This window comes from Sturnus vulgaris, chromosome 4 (assembly GCF_052056855.1).
Source record: "Sturnus vulgaris isolate bStuVul1 chromosome 4, bStuVul1.hap1, whole genome shotgun sequence".
In the NCBI taxonomy this organism is placed as follows: domain Eukaryota; kingdom Metazoa; phylum Chordata; class Aves; order Passeriformes; family Sturnidae; genus Sturnus; species Sturnus vulgaris.
Genome location: NC_142246.1, coordinates 61,358,810 through 61,374,367, shown reverse-complemented (window position 1 = coordinate 61,374,367; position 15,558 = coordinate 61,358,810). Strand labels below are relative to the sequence as shown.

The window sequence follows — 15,558 nt, the reverse complement described above, 5'->3', positions numbered from 1 at the left end:
AGCATGGTATGGAAATTTCATAAGGAAATAGTACAATTTTTTGTATTAAAAAAAATGAGCCCAGGAATTTAATTTAATTAATCTTGATTTTTTTAGGTAAAATACAAGAACTGGAACTACTGGCTTTGCTCTTCGAGTGCTTTTGCATATTTTAATATCCAAACAAAATGATTATAAAATTCTAGAAAATTACATTTTCTCTCAAAGCCCTAGGATAGAAGAAATTAGACTGCTCCTACTTGTGTCTCAGTTAGAGAAGTAGGAGTTGTGGAAGTGGATTGTGCATTTGCAAACCCACTTAGAAAATCTCTGAGGTTTCAAAATAAGACATGTGGCAAAGGAAACACACTTTTCCCTTGTGCAGTTGCAATTGTGGTGCAATTCCTGAGAAAAGAGTGTGGTCAACATGTATTTTTGCACTGAAATCAGAAATCAAGACTGCTCTTTAAAAACTCAGCAAAGTGACCAGACAGCCACAGCTTCCTTGAGCATCCTCCCTTCTCTGCTGCTTTATATGGCCTCTCTGCCCCGAGCTGCAGCTGAAGACAAACAAGACATCAGCACTGAGAACATTCCTTTGCAGTGATTTTTAAATGTCACTCCGTTGATTTTATTCTGCTGCTGCTATTTTCTAACCCCCCCCCCCCCTCAGTATGGTAGCTGATGTACAAAACATCAAGTCCCACTGTGCATCCCAAGCAATTTATATATAGTCTGAAAGACAGCATGTTGTGACACCACCACAGGAGTGTTGGCCAGAGCATGCTCATGTGCAGCCACTGTGTTTATCTCATGCCAGGCTGATACTGTGTGCTTGCAGGCACATGATGGCCCTGAAGCTCAGCCCAAAACAGATGGACTTGGTTGGGTGCTGGATATGAACTGACTCTGAGCTGCTCTATGAAAGCTCCTTCAGCTCAACAAGTGCATGTCAGGAGGTCCCTTCTCTGCCATGTGGCACTGAGGATGGCAGCAGAGGCTTCATACCTGCCCTTCCCTGCTCTGATCTCATCCTAGTACTCTAGAGACTGCCTCTTCCTCTATCCACTTGGAACCACTGTTGTGCTGACACATAAGATGTTCTTCCCAGAAACTGAACTGTGCTCCTTACACACAGTGCATGTCCCTCATGCTGCTGCCATCTAGGACACTCTCCTGAGTTTCATGGCATTTAAATGTTCCATGATACTGCTGGAACAACTCTGGCACAGCCATGGAAGTCAGCTTCTATTCTGTCTTCAGGAAAAATAGAAATACCTTCTTTATTCCATGACTGAAGTTACACTTGTGCAGTAATGGAGAAAGGGGTCAAGCCAGCAGATTTTGTCTGTATAGATACAATTCAGTCATACAAGTGACCAATATCTCCTAACTGGGGAGCAGGAGTTACAAAGCCACTGTAGTCTGGGGAGATTTTCTTTGCTAGCCACATAGCCCAGAACAAAAGATAAGGGAAATTCTTTTCGTTTTGTTACATCAGCACATTTGGTTTGGCTGGGTTATTTTTTTCCCATTTATTTATTTATTTTAAGGCTAGTTTCCCCTAGAGATATTGAGCTGTCTTGATAAAGCTCTGTCTTAAATTATGTTCTACAATTATATATGCCCTTGTCATGCTTGCCTGCATGGGCCAGACAAGGTATCTGCTGTTTTGGGTGGAATCCAGGTGATACCTGGCTCAGCACAGAAGTGTCTAAGTTCTATACCACTGAGCTGGCTGCATTAAGTGACAAAAGATGATGATTCCGACTGAAGTGTCTCAGCTATCTCTGATCTGCAAGGTTGCTTAGTTAGAAATAAGGATGTATTGAGTCCTCAGCAGTGGTATTTTGGTTGTAGTGACTGAAACAGGACCCTCCAGTCCTCATTGTATGTTTTCAAGCCTTTCCCTTCTTCGTAAAACCCATATATACGGGAGAGAATTGCATTGCTAGACAAAGCTCATCTATTTCTTGCTTCACAACTCAGCTGTGCTCCACCACTTTGCAGGAAAGAGGGAGAACTGTCAGGATGGAGAGGAACACAGCCTGTCTCTAAGGATTCCTTCCCACTGCTGAATTGAAAAACCTCAGGTTTTGAAAGGACGATGACTAGAGGAAAACAAAGAGTAGAGGAGAACAAGAATGAGGGTAGCCTTTATAATGCAGGGCATAAGACCAGTATTGAGTACATGGTAAAATGATTGCTCAGGCTTCTGCCAGCTTTGGGATCAATTGTTTATTTCCTTATACTTAGATTCTCGGCCCTGGCATGGTATAGAAAACACACTGTAACTCTTCAACTCTTCTTTGCAGGAAGTACATTCCTGATTTTGCTGCAACCAAGAACTTGGTTTTTTTCCACTTTGAGTGGATAAAAGACTGACTGGTTTTCTTCCTGTAAGGAAGAAAGGTTATGTGGGGATGCATGAGAGCCGTCAAAGACTTTTTTACTCTGAATTACCCTGCTGCAGCTTTTCCTGCTATTTTACTTATCTTAGCCCAGCTGAGTAAAGGTGAAGGTAGCAAAAGGTCTCATGCCATTCACTGAATGCCTACAGTGTTTTTCTCCTGCTTAGGCAGCTATGGAAGAGAATGTATAGTTTTTACACAAGGGAAAATAGATTATACTTCAAGAGATCCTGAAAAGTGGGGAAACAAATGCCATGGTTTTGCAGCAGAGCATTCTGTCTCAACTAACAGTAAAAAAAGAAATCCTAAGTTTTAGGTTCTTGTTAAAAGTCTTATATTTATTACAAAAATCTACTTAGCAGTAAAGCATTCCTAACAACTCTCCTGTGGTATTTTTGCTGTTTACAAAGCAGGATTACTTTCCACGGTGTTGGCTATCTTCCCATCCTGTTAGGTAAACTGTTTCACAAGCTGGGCTGCTCTTCTTCAGGGAAATGAGCTGCAAGGTGTGCTTATGTGCATGGTGATTTGTTGAAAGGAATTTTTTCAATCCCTGGGCATAATATTTCTTTTGTTATTCTTCCAGCTGTGTTTTCTTTTGCGTGTTGCTAAAAAGGGTGACAGGATTTCTAAGAAGTTACTGCAGAACCGGTAAGCCCTGGGTATGCACAATCAAAACAATTCCTTGTTATCTGTAGAGTTCAGCTGGTTGAGAAATAAAGACAGAAAACACACTAAAATATTCTCTTAAACCTAGAGTCTCTAAGTACTGTACACTATTTCAAATCCACAGAGCAACAAGGCAGGCATGAGAAGCGGAATTGAAGATGAGGGAGGAGCTGTGCATTGATAGGAACATATGTCCCACGCCCCAAAACACAGCCATGAGTTAAAGGCAGAGTGGATCTTGAACTAAGATTTGGAATATAAAATCTCTTCCTTAACTGCTGCCCTGGTATGCACATAAAACACACTCTGCTGGGAAGCTGCAGTTTGTAAATAGAACAGATTCCTGATGGATTTCCGTTCCCTGCTCCATTTTGGGAAATTTCTGCCTTCAAGACTCAGTGATCAATTCCTGTGCTGCCTCTGGGTTTCTGCTGTCATTATATGGAGACATACATCCAAATAATAGATCCTGCTTGGAGCACATTCCATGGATTTCTGCATCACACTGGGCTACCCAATCATTGCTTCTTGGAATCCCTGATAAGAATTTATTGAAAACCAGAATGTAGTTGTCAAGTTGAGGCCTCAGAATTTCCTACTTGTGTTGGTACTTCATTGAGAAATACACACTACACATATGAAAAATTCTGCCTTTAAAAAAAGGTTTCTTTTGAAAGTGCCCTTAACTTTTTGTGTGCTGTTGGCTTGGCTTTATACTCATTTGGCACAGAAGTTGCCACTTGTTCTATCAGCTACAAAATCAGTGCTAATGTCGTTAATTACTGTCCCCAGGTAGGTATAATTATTAATTCTGTTGGTGAACATATTCATATATGCCAAATAATTTTTGATTCAGAAGGGATTGCTCTGACACTTATGCACGTGCTCTGATGTTAGAAAATGTCCATGACTAGAAATGTCCATGAAATGTCCATGACTAGAAATGCCTTAGCTGAATCTTCCTTCACTGGAGACAAAATGGATGAACATGTTTGCTTGCTGTCAGCTACCTTCTATATTTAGATTTTCAATGTTCTAGGTGGACTACTCAGATTTAGATAATTTTGCAACAAAAGTAAGTAGGAATACCAATTAACTAACCAAAAATCTCCCTGCTTTATTCAATAAAACATCTTCTTGAGCTGTCTGAGCAGTGAACACTTGCTTTTTTCCTGGGTAGATGTCTTCCACTTTATACCAGTAAAATTATTAGGAAAGTTTTATTAAAGAAACAGGTAAAAAGCTGCCTAATTTGCTTCATATGCTTTATAAACTAATGGTTTAAGGAGTTAAGCATATTCTGATCTAAGGCAATGCAGTTTATATAGGCCAGTTTCCAAGAAATAGAGCTCATTTTTATGTTTCTCTCTAAAGTGCATAAAACTGGAAGCAGAGACAGCTCAGGACTTCCCAATAACAGTTAAAATTTTGCCATTCTAAAGGTGAGAGCCTTGGTCTAGAGTGTTTCAAGCTCAGGGAAGAGCTCAGGGAAGAACAGTGGACAGCAATGTCTGCAGTGAGTGCCTGTTGTTGTTCCTGTTGCTCTGCTAAACTTCAGCCATGAGAGCAGCAGCAGGAACAGCCATAAGGGCTTGCCAGAGCTCAGGGCAGCCAAGGCAACAGTGGTGCTGTGGATGGATATTCTGCTGCTGCCTTTGTACAGCCTTAGGAAATAATGGAAAGCCTTTTAGAAAAGCAGCCCTCTAAAGAAGTTTTCTTGCATTGCATCTGAATTTATTTGCTAAAAAATGCGAATGGCAGTGATGGGTGATGCAGGTGATCAGCAGCTTTCAGTTGTGTGCTAATTCCACCTGATACAAGAAAAGGAACCTTTCTCTTCTTCAATGCCTTAGCCCTACCTTTACAGCAGTGTGAAATACGAAACATTTATTTTCTGATCTTCTGTTTCTTGCAGAGAAATAAATCTTATGGATATGGGGCTTTAGGCTTTCACATCTTGAAAGTCTGAGTTGGGTATGTTTTGGGTAAAGAGGAGACTGTTTGGGTCCTGGTGGTATAAAAATGTGATTGAAAATTAAATTATCTTAGTTTGTTCTATTGAGGTTGGATTTATAACTGTCACTCTTCCTGTAAAACTCAATTTATTAAGATTTTTAATACTGATTTGATACTTCAAGTGGATATATTGTGGTAATTAAGTGTAATGGGCCACCGTTAATTCATCCCGAATATCTTCAAAGGACAGTGACTGTTACTTCACAATCCACTTAACAGTAAAGGAAATCCACTATATAATTACAGTAATAGGAGAAAGTAAGGAGTGAGTTTTTGAGCCTACTCTACCACAAAGAAAGGTTAAAAATGTCAAACACCTGTGACCACATCTTTAGTCAATGTAAATTATATATATATATATGTTTTTCCCAGCATCATATCTTTGTTAATTGTAAACACATAATAGAAGAAAGGACTCAATTCTCCTGGGATCTTACATTGGCAATTACTACAATTTTAGAGCTGCTTCTTTCTAAGGGTTTGTAAAATGGTTTTGAGTACCAGTAGCATTATCTACTTCTCTTTTGAAAGGTGTTTCAAAACAGTTAAGGCTACATTATGTTTCAGGAAAGTGATTATAACTATTTCTGATATTCACTTATAATGACAGGTATTATACATTTTGTTCTATACAATGTGGCCATCTTAACACTGTACTATTTGTTATTTTAATAAGCAGCTGAATGCTTGTTTACTCTGATTTCAGTCTTGTTTTGTCCTAAAAATGAAGGTCTGATCTAAAAGATATGAAGTGTTTGACACCATTTATTACGTAGGATACTAATATATGGTTCCATATGAAGAACGAAAAGAATATTTTAAAATAAAGTTCAGCAGAGTATAAATTACTTTAAAACAAAAATTTAAAAACTTGATTTTTTTTCCTTAAAAGTCTATCACTTCAGTTATATCCAATTGTGATATTTCCAATGGGTGCCCTCCACACTCTCACTCATCAAGAGGAGCTGAAAGGTGACACAGATTTTAGGATCCCGAGTGGTGCAAACAGGAATGGCATTTAACAGACTTTAAACCCAGCTCCTAATGTAAGCATCCACATTCCTGAATGGTTGATATGAAAAATGGCCTATAATAATAATAATAATAATAATAATAATAATAATAATAATAATAATAATAATAATAATAATAATAATAATGATAATAACAATAATAATTGCATTTCATATCAGATGTACCAGAGCTCCCTTATAAATCCATAAATGCTTCCCTGTGTCACAATTCTTGCTGCTAACTTCAGACAACAAGGTGGTTGTATATGGTAATTTACAAGTAATTCATTCTGAAAGCCAAGTAACTGAAAAATAACTAAAACCTAGAATTAAGCTTTAAAGGTTATTCTGCCTTCTTACATGTGGGAATTGACAGATACTGGTGTCAAGGGGCTGCAGTTTTGTTCATAGCCTTTGTTTATCCAATACTTCTCTGCAGCACAAAAATAATTTCTCATGTAGGCTAAGGAAATTTAATTCATCAAATAAGAACCATAGTTCAGCTCATCATATAAGATAGAGCAAGACAAATGCACCTGTGGAATTCCTGAGAAACAACAGAAAATTAATAGAAAAAATGTATTGCAAAATAATAAAAAGAATATTTAAAAAATTGTTTGTTACTTTCAACTAAATTTCTAAAGAATTTTCAGAAGACCATCAAAAGGCAATTCTGAAAGGCAAAATTAATTCCAGATTTCTATTCCTCTTTTCAAAAAAGACACAGAACTCTTGAAAGGTTAGAAGAATTGTGTAATAAAAACATTTGTTCATTCTCAAACTTGGGTCTGAAAAGAAGTCATGCTATTTTTCCTCAAAATGTACTATCAGATATACCATGAGAAGTGAGAATGCTGCCTTAGCAATATTCCATAAAGAAAGACATCAGGGTAATTTACCAGGGAGGAAATTGTTATATATTATGGGAGGTGCAGTCATAGAATCACTGAATGGTTGGAAGGGACCTTAAGGATCATCCAGTTCCAGCTCCCCAGCCATGGACAGGGACACCTCCCACTAGCCCAGGCTGCTCAGAGCCCCATCCAGCCTGGCCTTGTGTAGGCTCTGAGTCCAGCTAAGAACCCCAGTCCAATGTCCCATTAGGCATTCACCCAGCTGTGAAAGACAGATGAATCTCAAATTAGGCTGAAGCTAATCTTTCTCATCAATTTGTTAATCCAAAATACTCTGCAGATACCAACAAATTGACAATTTAACTTTCCAGGTGGAGTATTGAAAAGTGTAAACTAGAATTTCCATTAAATCACATCCATAATTATTTACAGTCATCCTAGTTTCAAATTCATTTTATATTAAACCCAGCTAAAGACTTATCTGCAGTTTATACAACTGGAAGATCAGAACCAGGTGCTGCATTTCACCATAGATAAAATCACAGAATCATAGAGTTACTAGGTTGGAAGAGATCTCCAAGGTCATCGAGTCCAACCCATGCCCTAACACCTAAACTAAACCATGGCACCAAGTGCCACATCCAGTCTTCTTTTAAACACATCCAGGGATGGTGACTCCACCACTTCCCTGGGCAGACCATTCCAGTACTTTATCACTCTTTCCATGAAAAAATTTTCCTTAATATCCAACCTATATTTCCCTTGGTACAGCTTAAGACTGTGTTCTCTGGTTCTGTCAGCTGCTGCCTGGAGAAAGAGACCAACTCCCACCTGACCACAACCACCTTTCAGGGAGCTGAAGAGAGTGATGAGGTCACCTCTGAGTCTCCTTTTCTCCAGCCTAAACAACCCCAGCTCCTTCAGCCGTTCCTCACAGGGTTTGTGTTCCAAGCCCCTCACCAGCCTCGTTGCCTCCTCTGGATGCACTCAAAGCATCTCAATGTCCTTCCTAAACTGAGGGGCCAGAACTGGACACAGCACTCAGGGTGTGACCTCACCAGTGCTGAGTACAGGGGAAGAATGACTTCCCTGCTCCTGCTGGCCACACTGCTCCTGATCCAGGCCAGGATACCAGTGGCCTTCTTGGCCACCAGGGCACACTGCTGGCTCAGGTTCAGTCAGGTGCTGACCAGCACCCCCAGGTTCCTTCCTGCCTGGGCACTGTCCAGCCACACCATCCCCAGCCTATAATGTTGCAGGGGGTTATTGTGGCCAAAATGCAGGACTTGGCACTTGGATTTATTAAACTTCATCTTATTGGACTCTGCCCATCCATCCAAACATTCCAGGTCTCTCTGCAGAGCCCTCCTCCCTTCCAACAGATCGACACACACTCCCAGCTTAGTGTCATCTGCAAATTTACTAATGGAAGACTCAATATCCTCGTCCATGTCATCAATAAAAATATTGAACAGAACTGGCCGAAGCACAGACCCCTGAGGGACACCACTGGTGACTGATCCCCAGCTGGATGCATCACCATTCACCACCACTGTCTGGGCCTTGCCATCCAGCCAGTTCTTAACCCAGCACAGAGTGCTCCTGTCCAAACCATGGGCTGCCGGCTTTTCCAGGAGTGTGCTGTGGGAGACAGTGTCAAAGGCCTTGCTAAAGTCCAGGTACAACATCCACAGCCTTTCCAGCATCCACCAAGTGGGTCACCTGGTCATAAAACGAGACCAGGTTGGTCAAACATGACCTACCCCTCCTAAACCCCTGCTGGCTGGGTCTGAAACCCCAGCCCTCCTGTAAGTGCTGTGTGATGACACTCAGTATAAACTGCTCCATTACCTTACAGGGTACTGAGGTCAGGCTGACTGGCCTATAGTTACCAGGATCCTTCCCACCCTTTCACATTGGCCAGCTTCCAGTCATCTGGACCCTCCCCAGTGAGCCAGGACTGCTGGTAAATGATGGAGAGAGGCTTTGCCAGCTCATCTGCCAGCTCCCTCATCAGCCTGGGATGGATCCCATCTGGTCCCATAGATTTATGAACATCCAAGCAGCTCAGCAGTTCTCTGCCTGCCTCCTCCTGGATAGCATGGGGACCATTCTTCTCCCCAGCACCATCTGCTAATCCAGGGAGGACAGCTGTCCTGAGGACAAGCCGTCTTCCCACTAAATACTGAGGCAAAGAAGGCATTAAGCACTTCCACCTTTTCCTTATCTGCAGTTACTAAATTCCCTGCCACATCCAGTAGAGAACAAAGGTTGGTCTTACCCTTCCTTTTGCCATTAATATATTTGTAAAAGTATTTTTTATTATCCTTTACAAAAGTTGCCAAATTAAGTTCTAACTGAGCTTTGGCCTCCCTAATTTTTTTCCTACATGCCCCTTAAAACAAACCCCTTAAATTCTTCCTGAGAGACCTGACCCTCCTTTCAAAGATGATGCATCCTCTTTTTATTCCTAAGTTCTTTCAAAACCTCATTGCCCATCCGGGCTGGACGTTTGCTTCATTGGCTCATCTTTCATCACACAGGGACAGGCTGTTCCTGTGCCCTCAAGATCTCTGTTTTGAAGCATGTCCACCTTTCCTGGACTCCTTTGTTTTTAAGGGCTGCTTCCCAAGGAACTGTCTGAATAAGTCTTCTAAATAAGCCAAAATCTGCCCTCCACAAGTCCAACATAAAAGTTTTTTTGATGTTCCTCCTGATTTCACCAAATATCAAGAGCTCTATAATTTCATGATCACTCTGCCCCAGGTGGCTTCCGACCACCACATCTCTCACCAGCCCATCTCTATTTACAAACAACAGGTCTAACATAACCTCTCCCCTCATGGGCTCACCCACCAGCTGCGACAAAAACTTGTCCTCCACGCACTCTAGAAACTTCCTGAACTGCCTCTTTTCTGCTGTATTAAGTCCCCAGCAGATGTCTGGCAGGTCTTCCCTACAAGAACAAGGGCTGGTGATCCTGAAACATTTTTCAGCTGCTTATAGAATAAGTTGTTCACCTCCTTTTCCTGGTTGGGTGCACAGTAACAGGCTTCCAGTACCTCTGTACAAATGTAATATATGCACATAGAAAGAATTTTTTTCCATTACTCAACTCACATTCTATGATCTTGTCCTATGAATACCTGTGTTAAAATGCAGTTATTATGTCAATGTCATGAAATGGCAAAATGCATGTTTTAAAATCATTGTTTCTTTAATTTTAAAATCCAGTTTGAAACCACAAGGCACCAGTTATTATAAAACCATGCATTAAAATATTTCATTTAAAACACATGTAAATAAGTCATTAGAATCTTTAAGGGCTGAAATTGTGAGGAACATTTTTCCATAATTATATGACTTATATATGTTATATGACTTAGGGTTTTATTTACAAACAGAAACACCTCATGTTTCTGCTGAAAAAAGAAAGAAAAAGTCAAATATCCTATCAGCTATGCACCTGTGTACAATCCACAAAGAGACAAATACAAGCTTACAAAATTCTTTGATTTTTTCTCTAAGATAAGTTAATATCAATGAAATATATTTTAAAAGGGCTCAGTTCTGTTCATTCAAGCATGTTCTGCCTTGAATTATATTAGTAAATATAAATTGCATCAGAAAAAGCACTACTTGATGGCTTTATTTAATTAAAATGGAAAATCAAACACTGGGACAAGATAACTTTATACTGGATAAAAGAATTACTGAGGAACCTTTTTACACTTTGACAAATCCATGAAAACCTTAAGGCTCAGCTTAACTGATATAATCTCTCCCTGCAATGTTATAATATGAAGCCTGCATATCAGAGGGAGTATTTTCTGTAAAATATAAAGTAAGGCTCGGATAATATAAAAATAGCAACTAGTCCATCAAGAGGAGAACAGTTTATAAAAAGTCTTCCTGCATAAATTCTTTTGCTAACTGTAGCAGCTATGAGAAATGAAGAGCTCCTGTGAAGTGCTCAAGGCCACACTTTGGTTAAGAGCTAAGAGCTGTATAATCTTTAATGGGAGATACACTTTTTCTTGTTGGAGGTGAGACTTGAGAGCAAGAGTGTTGCAGAACTAAAAGGAGTTGTGTTGTTTCCTCAAGTGCACTATTCATTGACAAAAGAGCACTAAATAGAGGAAGAAGCCCAGAGAACAGCCAGGGGGCTGGTAAGGAAGTGCAGTTGGAGTGGATCGTGGTGTCCTACCTTGTACACGATGATGGGGATGTCAATGACAATGTAGATGAGGTCTCCCAGGGCCAGGCTGGCTATCAGTGCGTTGGGGCCGTTCCTCATACACTTGTTCTGGTAAATGATCCTCAGCAGGGTTGCATTGCCAACCATGCCAATGATGAAAATAGCACAGGATACCACGGTGTTAATGTATTTGAAAGTTTCAGCAATCTTAGTCTGCTGGGAACATTTGACAGTTTGGTTGGACACCGGGGGCTGGATGGTGGTGAGGAGAATGCTGGATTCAATCCCTGAGAAGGTGGAAAGGGGGTTTCCCGAGTCACTCCGATTGGAAACGTCTCTGTCGGAGCTGTCACCGAGGACAAATCCTGGGACCAGCAGCAGCAAGGAAACTCTTAAACACAAGGCTTCCATCCTGAAGTCCCCAATGGGCAAATTCAGTGAGACAAGGGTTTAGCTTTTTTCTTCAGTATTTCAGTGAGCTACTTCTCACTTTTTCACCCACAGAGAGAAACTGTAAGCAAAAAAAGAAAAAGGCACATAATCAGTACAGCAGGTAGTCTAACACATCCTGTTTCTCATTTAGGGAGGATATCTGAATGTTCAGCCTCCACAGCACGTATGTATAAACACCTGTTTATACTCGCTGTGCTGCTCTGAAATCTAGATTACCCCCATTACCTGTCTGACAAGAGGCAAACACAAAAAATTCCTTAAGTAAGTGATAGCTTATGCAAATAAGATCCCTCAAAACCCTGTTAACTTGAATTTGTATAGGGATGGAAAAAATAAGGTGGATGAAATTCTGTTTTAAAATATAGTCATGCAGGAAAAGTCAACCTGTCTTGGAGACTGCTGAATGGTATTTTAGTTAAAATAAGAACTTATTGTTTTTTCTTTGAAAAAGAAAGATGAAAGCACTACATTCAAAATTAAAGGTAGTAAATTCATCAATTTTCTCAGTATTTTTGATGTGCTGCAACATTAGTCTTTATATTATTTTTGTCTGACTTATTACCTGGATTTCAAATGAAAACTGAAAAGACATGTATTTCAAATCAAAATCTGGACCAAATCCAAAATCCCTAAATATTAGGAGGAAGCTTTTATAGTCCTAGGATAGACTTCTGGCCAGGAAAATACCTTCAAACTTTGTCTTTTGGTCTTGAACGTAATTGCAACTCATGCTCAGTTCTTAGCCACAGTGAAATTAATAATAAAAAAGTAATCTCTTTAAGGATAAAAAATACTTGGTTTAGTATTCTAAGCAGCAACTCATGACATTTCCAGGTAGGGAAGAAAGCATCATAGAATCCTGCCCTAGTAAGTGTGACTGCCTGTGTGTAACCACTGCCACAGGAATTGTAGATACCAAACCTCTCCAGTGAAACCAGGGATGCCACTTCAGTCCATTTTCCTGAAGCCTTGTTTTAATTTAAGATTTTTTTTTTTTTTTTTTGCATGGCTTATGTCTGCAAAACAAGACAAAGTGCTACAGTGTTGACAAAAGAAGAGTAGAAAATAAAGTATTTCTATCTTTCTGATTTCCAGGGACTCGCCTGAAGTATTTGGGAGGATCCTTTTAAATAAATGAATCCTAATTTCATTCCCTGTGGGGCAGTTAAATCAGAGTTTATAGCAAGACGTTTACCAGAGAAGGAGGGAGAAAATTTACTGATAGTACTTCTGGAGAAGATACAGTATAAATATTTATTAGTAATGCAGGCTGCTGTTCTATGTGGTCTGTGGAAGTGTGTGTGTACCTCTGTAGAGCAGCAAATGTGATGCTAACCCAAATATTCCTGTCTGGCATGCAGTGCTGTCCCTCATAGAGCAGGGATCCACCTTTCAATCCTTGTTCTGCTGTATTTGAGATACGGAACTGGCCAACTATGAGTTCCCATGGGCTTAATTTCAAAGTTTAATGTACTAAGTAGTGAATCCTTCCTTATGTAATTAAATTAAATGCTGGTTATGACAGTATCTCAGGGCACTTACCAGCAGCATGGTGCAAGTGTGTTCACTTTAGGTTTCTAAATCTTACCAGAAGCAACAGAGATGTTTGATTGTAATTCTTTTCAGGCAAGTATTAATACTTGTATTATTTCCTATGACTACGGTTCCTCAATTTACAAACGGGAAATGTGCATCACTATTAAATGTATTTCCCAAGTAAATGTTATAAAGCTGTGAACAGAACCTATAGCCCTAGGTTTTAGTAGTTATATCAGTTTCCTCCTTCCTTTGTGACCCTTTTCGTGAAAATTTGATGTATGTATCATATAAACATGACGGCAGCATGACAGTCATGCCACCAGCATGCAAAGCTGCGAGCAAAATTGCCAATTGCCATCTTTTCCCTAAGAAGCAAAACTAGAAAGTTTTTAATAGGTTAACTACTAAGGGTACTTTTTATAGATTCCTGACAGCCCTTCATTCCTCTGTGCATATTTTCAAAGTATTTATCTTGCTGCAGAATATAACATGCAGCCTGCCTCGTATGAGTAACACACTGGCATCCCTGATAACTTTCTGTGATAATGTAATCTAGGATTGTCCTTCTTCACGTACAGCCTGGAGGGTGTGAGGGTGCTCTGTTAATGTGGGAGCCTGTGTTGTTCCTGTGCTGCTGCAGTGCTACAGAAGCAGCCTCGGATGCAGGGAACTGAATTCCTGACTTGCCTGGAGTATCAAGCCAGAAAAATTCCCATGCCGAGGTTCGCAAGAAGAGACCGTACTAGTGGAAACGCAATTGTTCCGAGTATTAAAGACCACTAAAACGTTAACAGAGCTTGCTGAGTGTGAGGCAGCTGAGATGTGAACGGGAGCAAATGAAGCGGAGCAGGGCAGGAAGGCACTGAAGGGAACAACGCCGGCAAGGGGGATTCTCTGGGCTGTTCCCAGCCAGCGCTGCCGGGGAAGCCGCCCGCTGCTCCTTCTCCAAGGCGAGAGAAACACGCTCCTTGCACCACCAGCGAGGGATCAATTCCAACATGCATTGGCAAAACCGTGCAGCCTGTATGGAGAGCCTCTGGCAAGATCCATACATTGTTAAACTTTATGGAGTAACAGTTCCCCCAAGCTGCCTTGTGCCCGTCTCTTGTTCTCTCTCCCTTCCGCTCTCTCCCACACTCACACCCGCACACTGAGGTGCACCACGAATCCCTGTGCGGGGCGTTTCCAGCGGTGCGGAAGGTGCCCGCGGCTCGGGCCGGGCTGTTCCCGCCGTGGGATCGGGATGGGCTCCCGCAGCATCCCGCACTTCCCCCCGCCGCGCCTCCCCGCCCGGCTCACCCTCATGCTGGGGCTGCTGGCGCCGCCGCCGCCGCCGCCTCGGAGAATTTCTTCGGAGTGGCTTTTCCTGGGATAGTCTTACCAGATCCTCCTGCCTGCGTCTGACTGGGTGGAATTGAAAATCTCCACCTCCGCTAGATCAGTGAACGAAAGAGACAGACTGAAGAAGTCGGAGCGTCCCCTCTTCTCTGCCCCCTCCCCCAATTAAAACAAACCTCCAGCCCGAACTGAGCCCCTGCCAATGTTAAACACAAAGGCTGCCTCCCGGGCACAGGGGAACACGGAGCTCTTTAACTCTTTCCTCGCTGAAACTGAGCGCAAATGCTTTGCTGGACTCCTCTAAACCGCAGCCCCGGGAGCCCACTGCTGTAGCTGCTGCTAATGGCAAGCAGGATTCTCTGCCAGGGTCTCTACCTGATCCCACCAGACGGCAGAAGAGCCGTGAGCAAAACGGGGAAATCTGATTAAATAAACCGCTTTTGCTTTGCATTTGCCCCGGGGCTGGCCGGGATCACTCTCTGAGACAATCAGTAAAAATCATGTGTGTGAGTTTCAAAAATGCTGGATCCGCAAACAGAAACTGCTCCAGAGTGAAAATCTTTGATCCATCCAAGACACACCTTGCTAATACGTTTTAGTTGCATTTACAAGGATAATAAGAGTGTGGCATTTTCTGTCATTCCTATGTTTCCTATTACTGTTCTGTCTAGACCGAAGTGCGAAAAAAAATTGTGCAGAAAAAGTGGAAAGTTCATTTATACCTAGAAATATTTTCTCACAATGAGAAAAAATGCCAGTGTATTAGAGGGAACAGCTTGTCCGGGAAAGAATTTCAAAATCCCTTCCTTCATGCTGGCAAGTTTATGAAATTGAGTCCTTAGTTGAATCATTTCAGATTTCTCATTTCCTGGCAAGCTTTCATCTGATTATACCACATACATTATTTTCTAAACATATATGGGCTTCTTCTGAATAAAAAAGGCGACCTTCCTAAATAAGATGTAAAAATATGTCGTCCTAAACCCGCAAAAGCAGACTGAAAAGAACAATAGAAAATGCGATGCTAGTGGCCTGAAGAATTAAAATATCTGGCACTAAATCATATAAGAAATTTTTTTTAACTTCTT

At 41.1% G+C, this 15,558-nt stretch overlaps 1 protein-coding gene across 1 annotated transcript in view; it reads right to left on the bottom strand.

Moving 5' to 3' along the window:
* EDNRA (endothelin receptor type A) overlaps nucleotides 1-14,872 on the bottom strand; it is a 33,054-nt gene extending 18,182 nt beyond the window's left edge. The window contains exons 1-2 of the mRNA XM_014880589.2: nucleotides 14,432-14,872; nucleotides 11,150-11,651 (exon numbers count right to left, since the gene is read on the bottom strand). Of these exons, the coding sequence (XP_014736075.1) occupies nucleotides 11,150-11,551 (402 nt within the window). The 5' untranslated portion in view covers nucleotides 11,552-11,651; nucleotides 14,432-14,872. The remainder of the gene's footprint in view (nucleotides 1-11,149; nucleotides 11,652-14,431) is intronic.
* Between the last annotated feature and the right edge of the window lie 686 nt (nucleotides 14,873-15,558).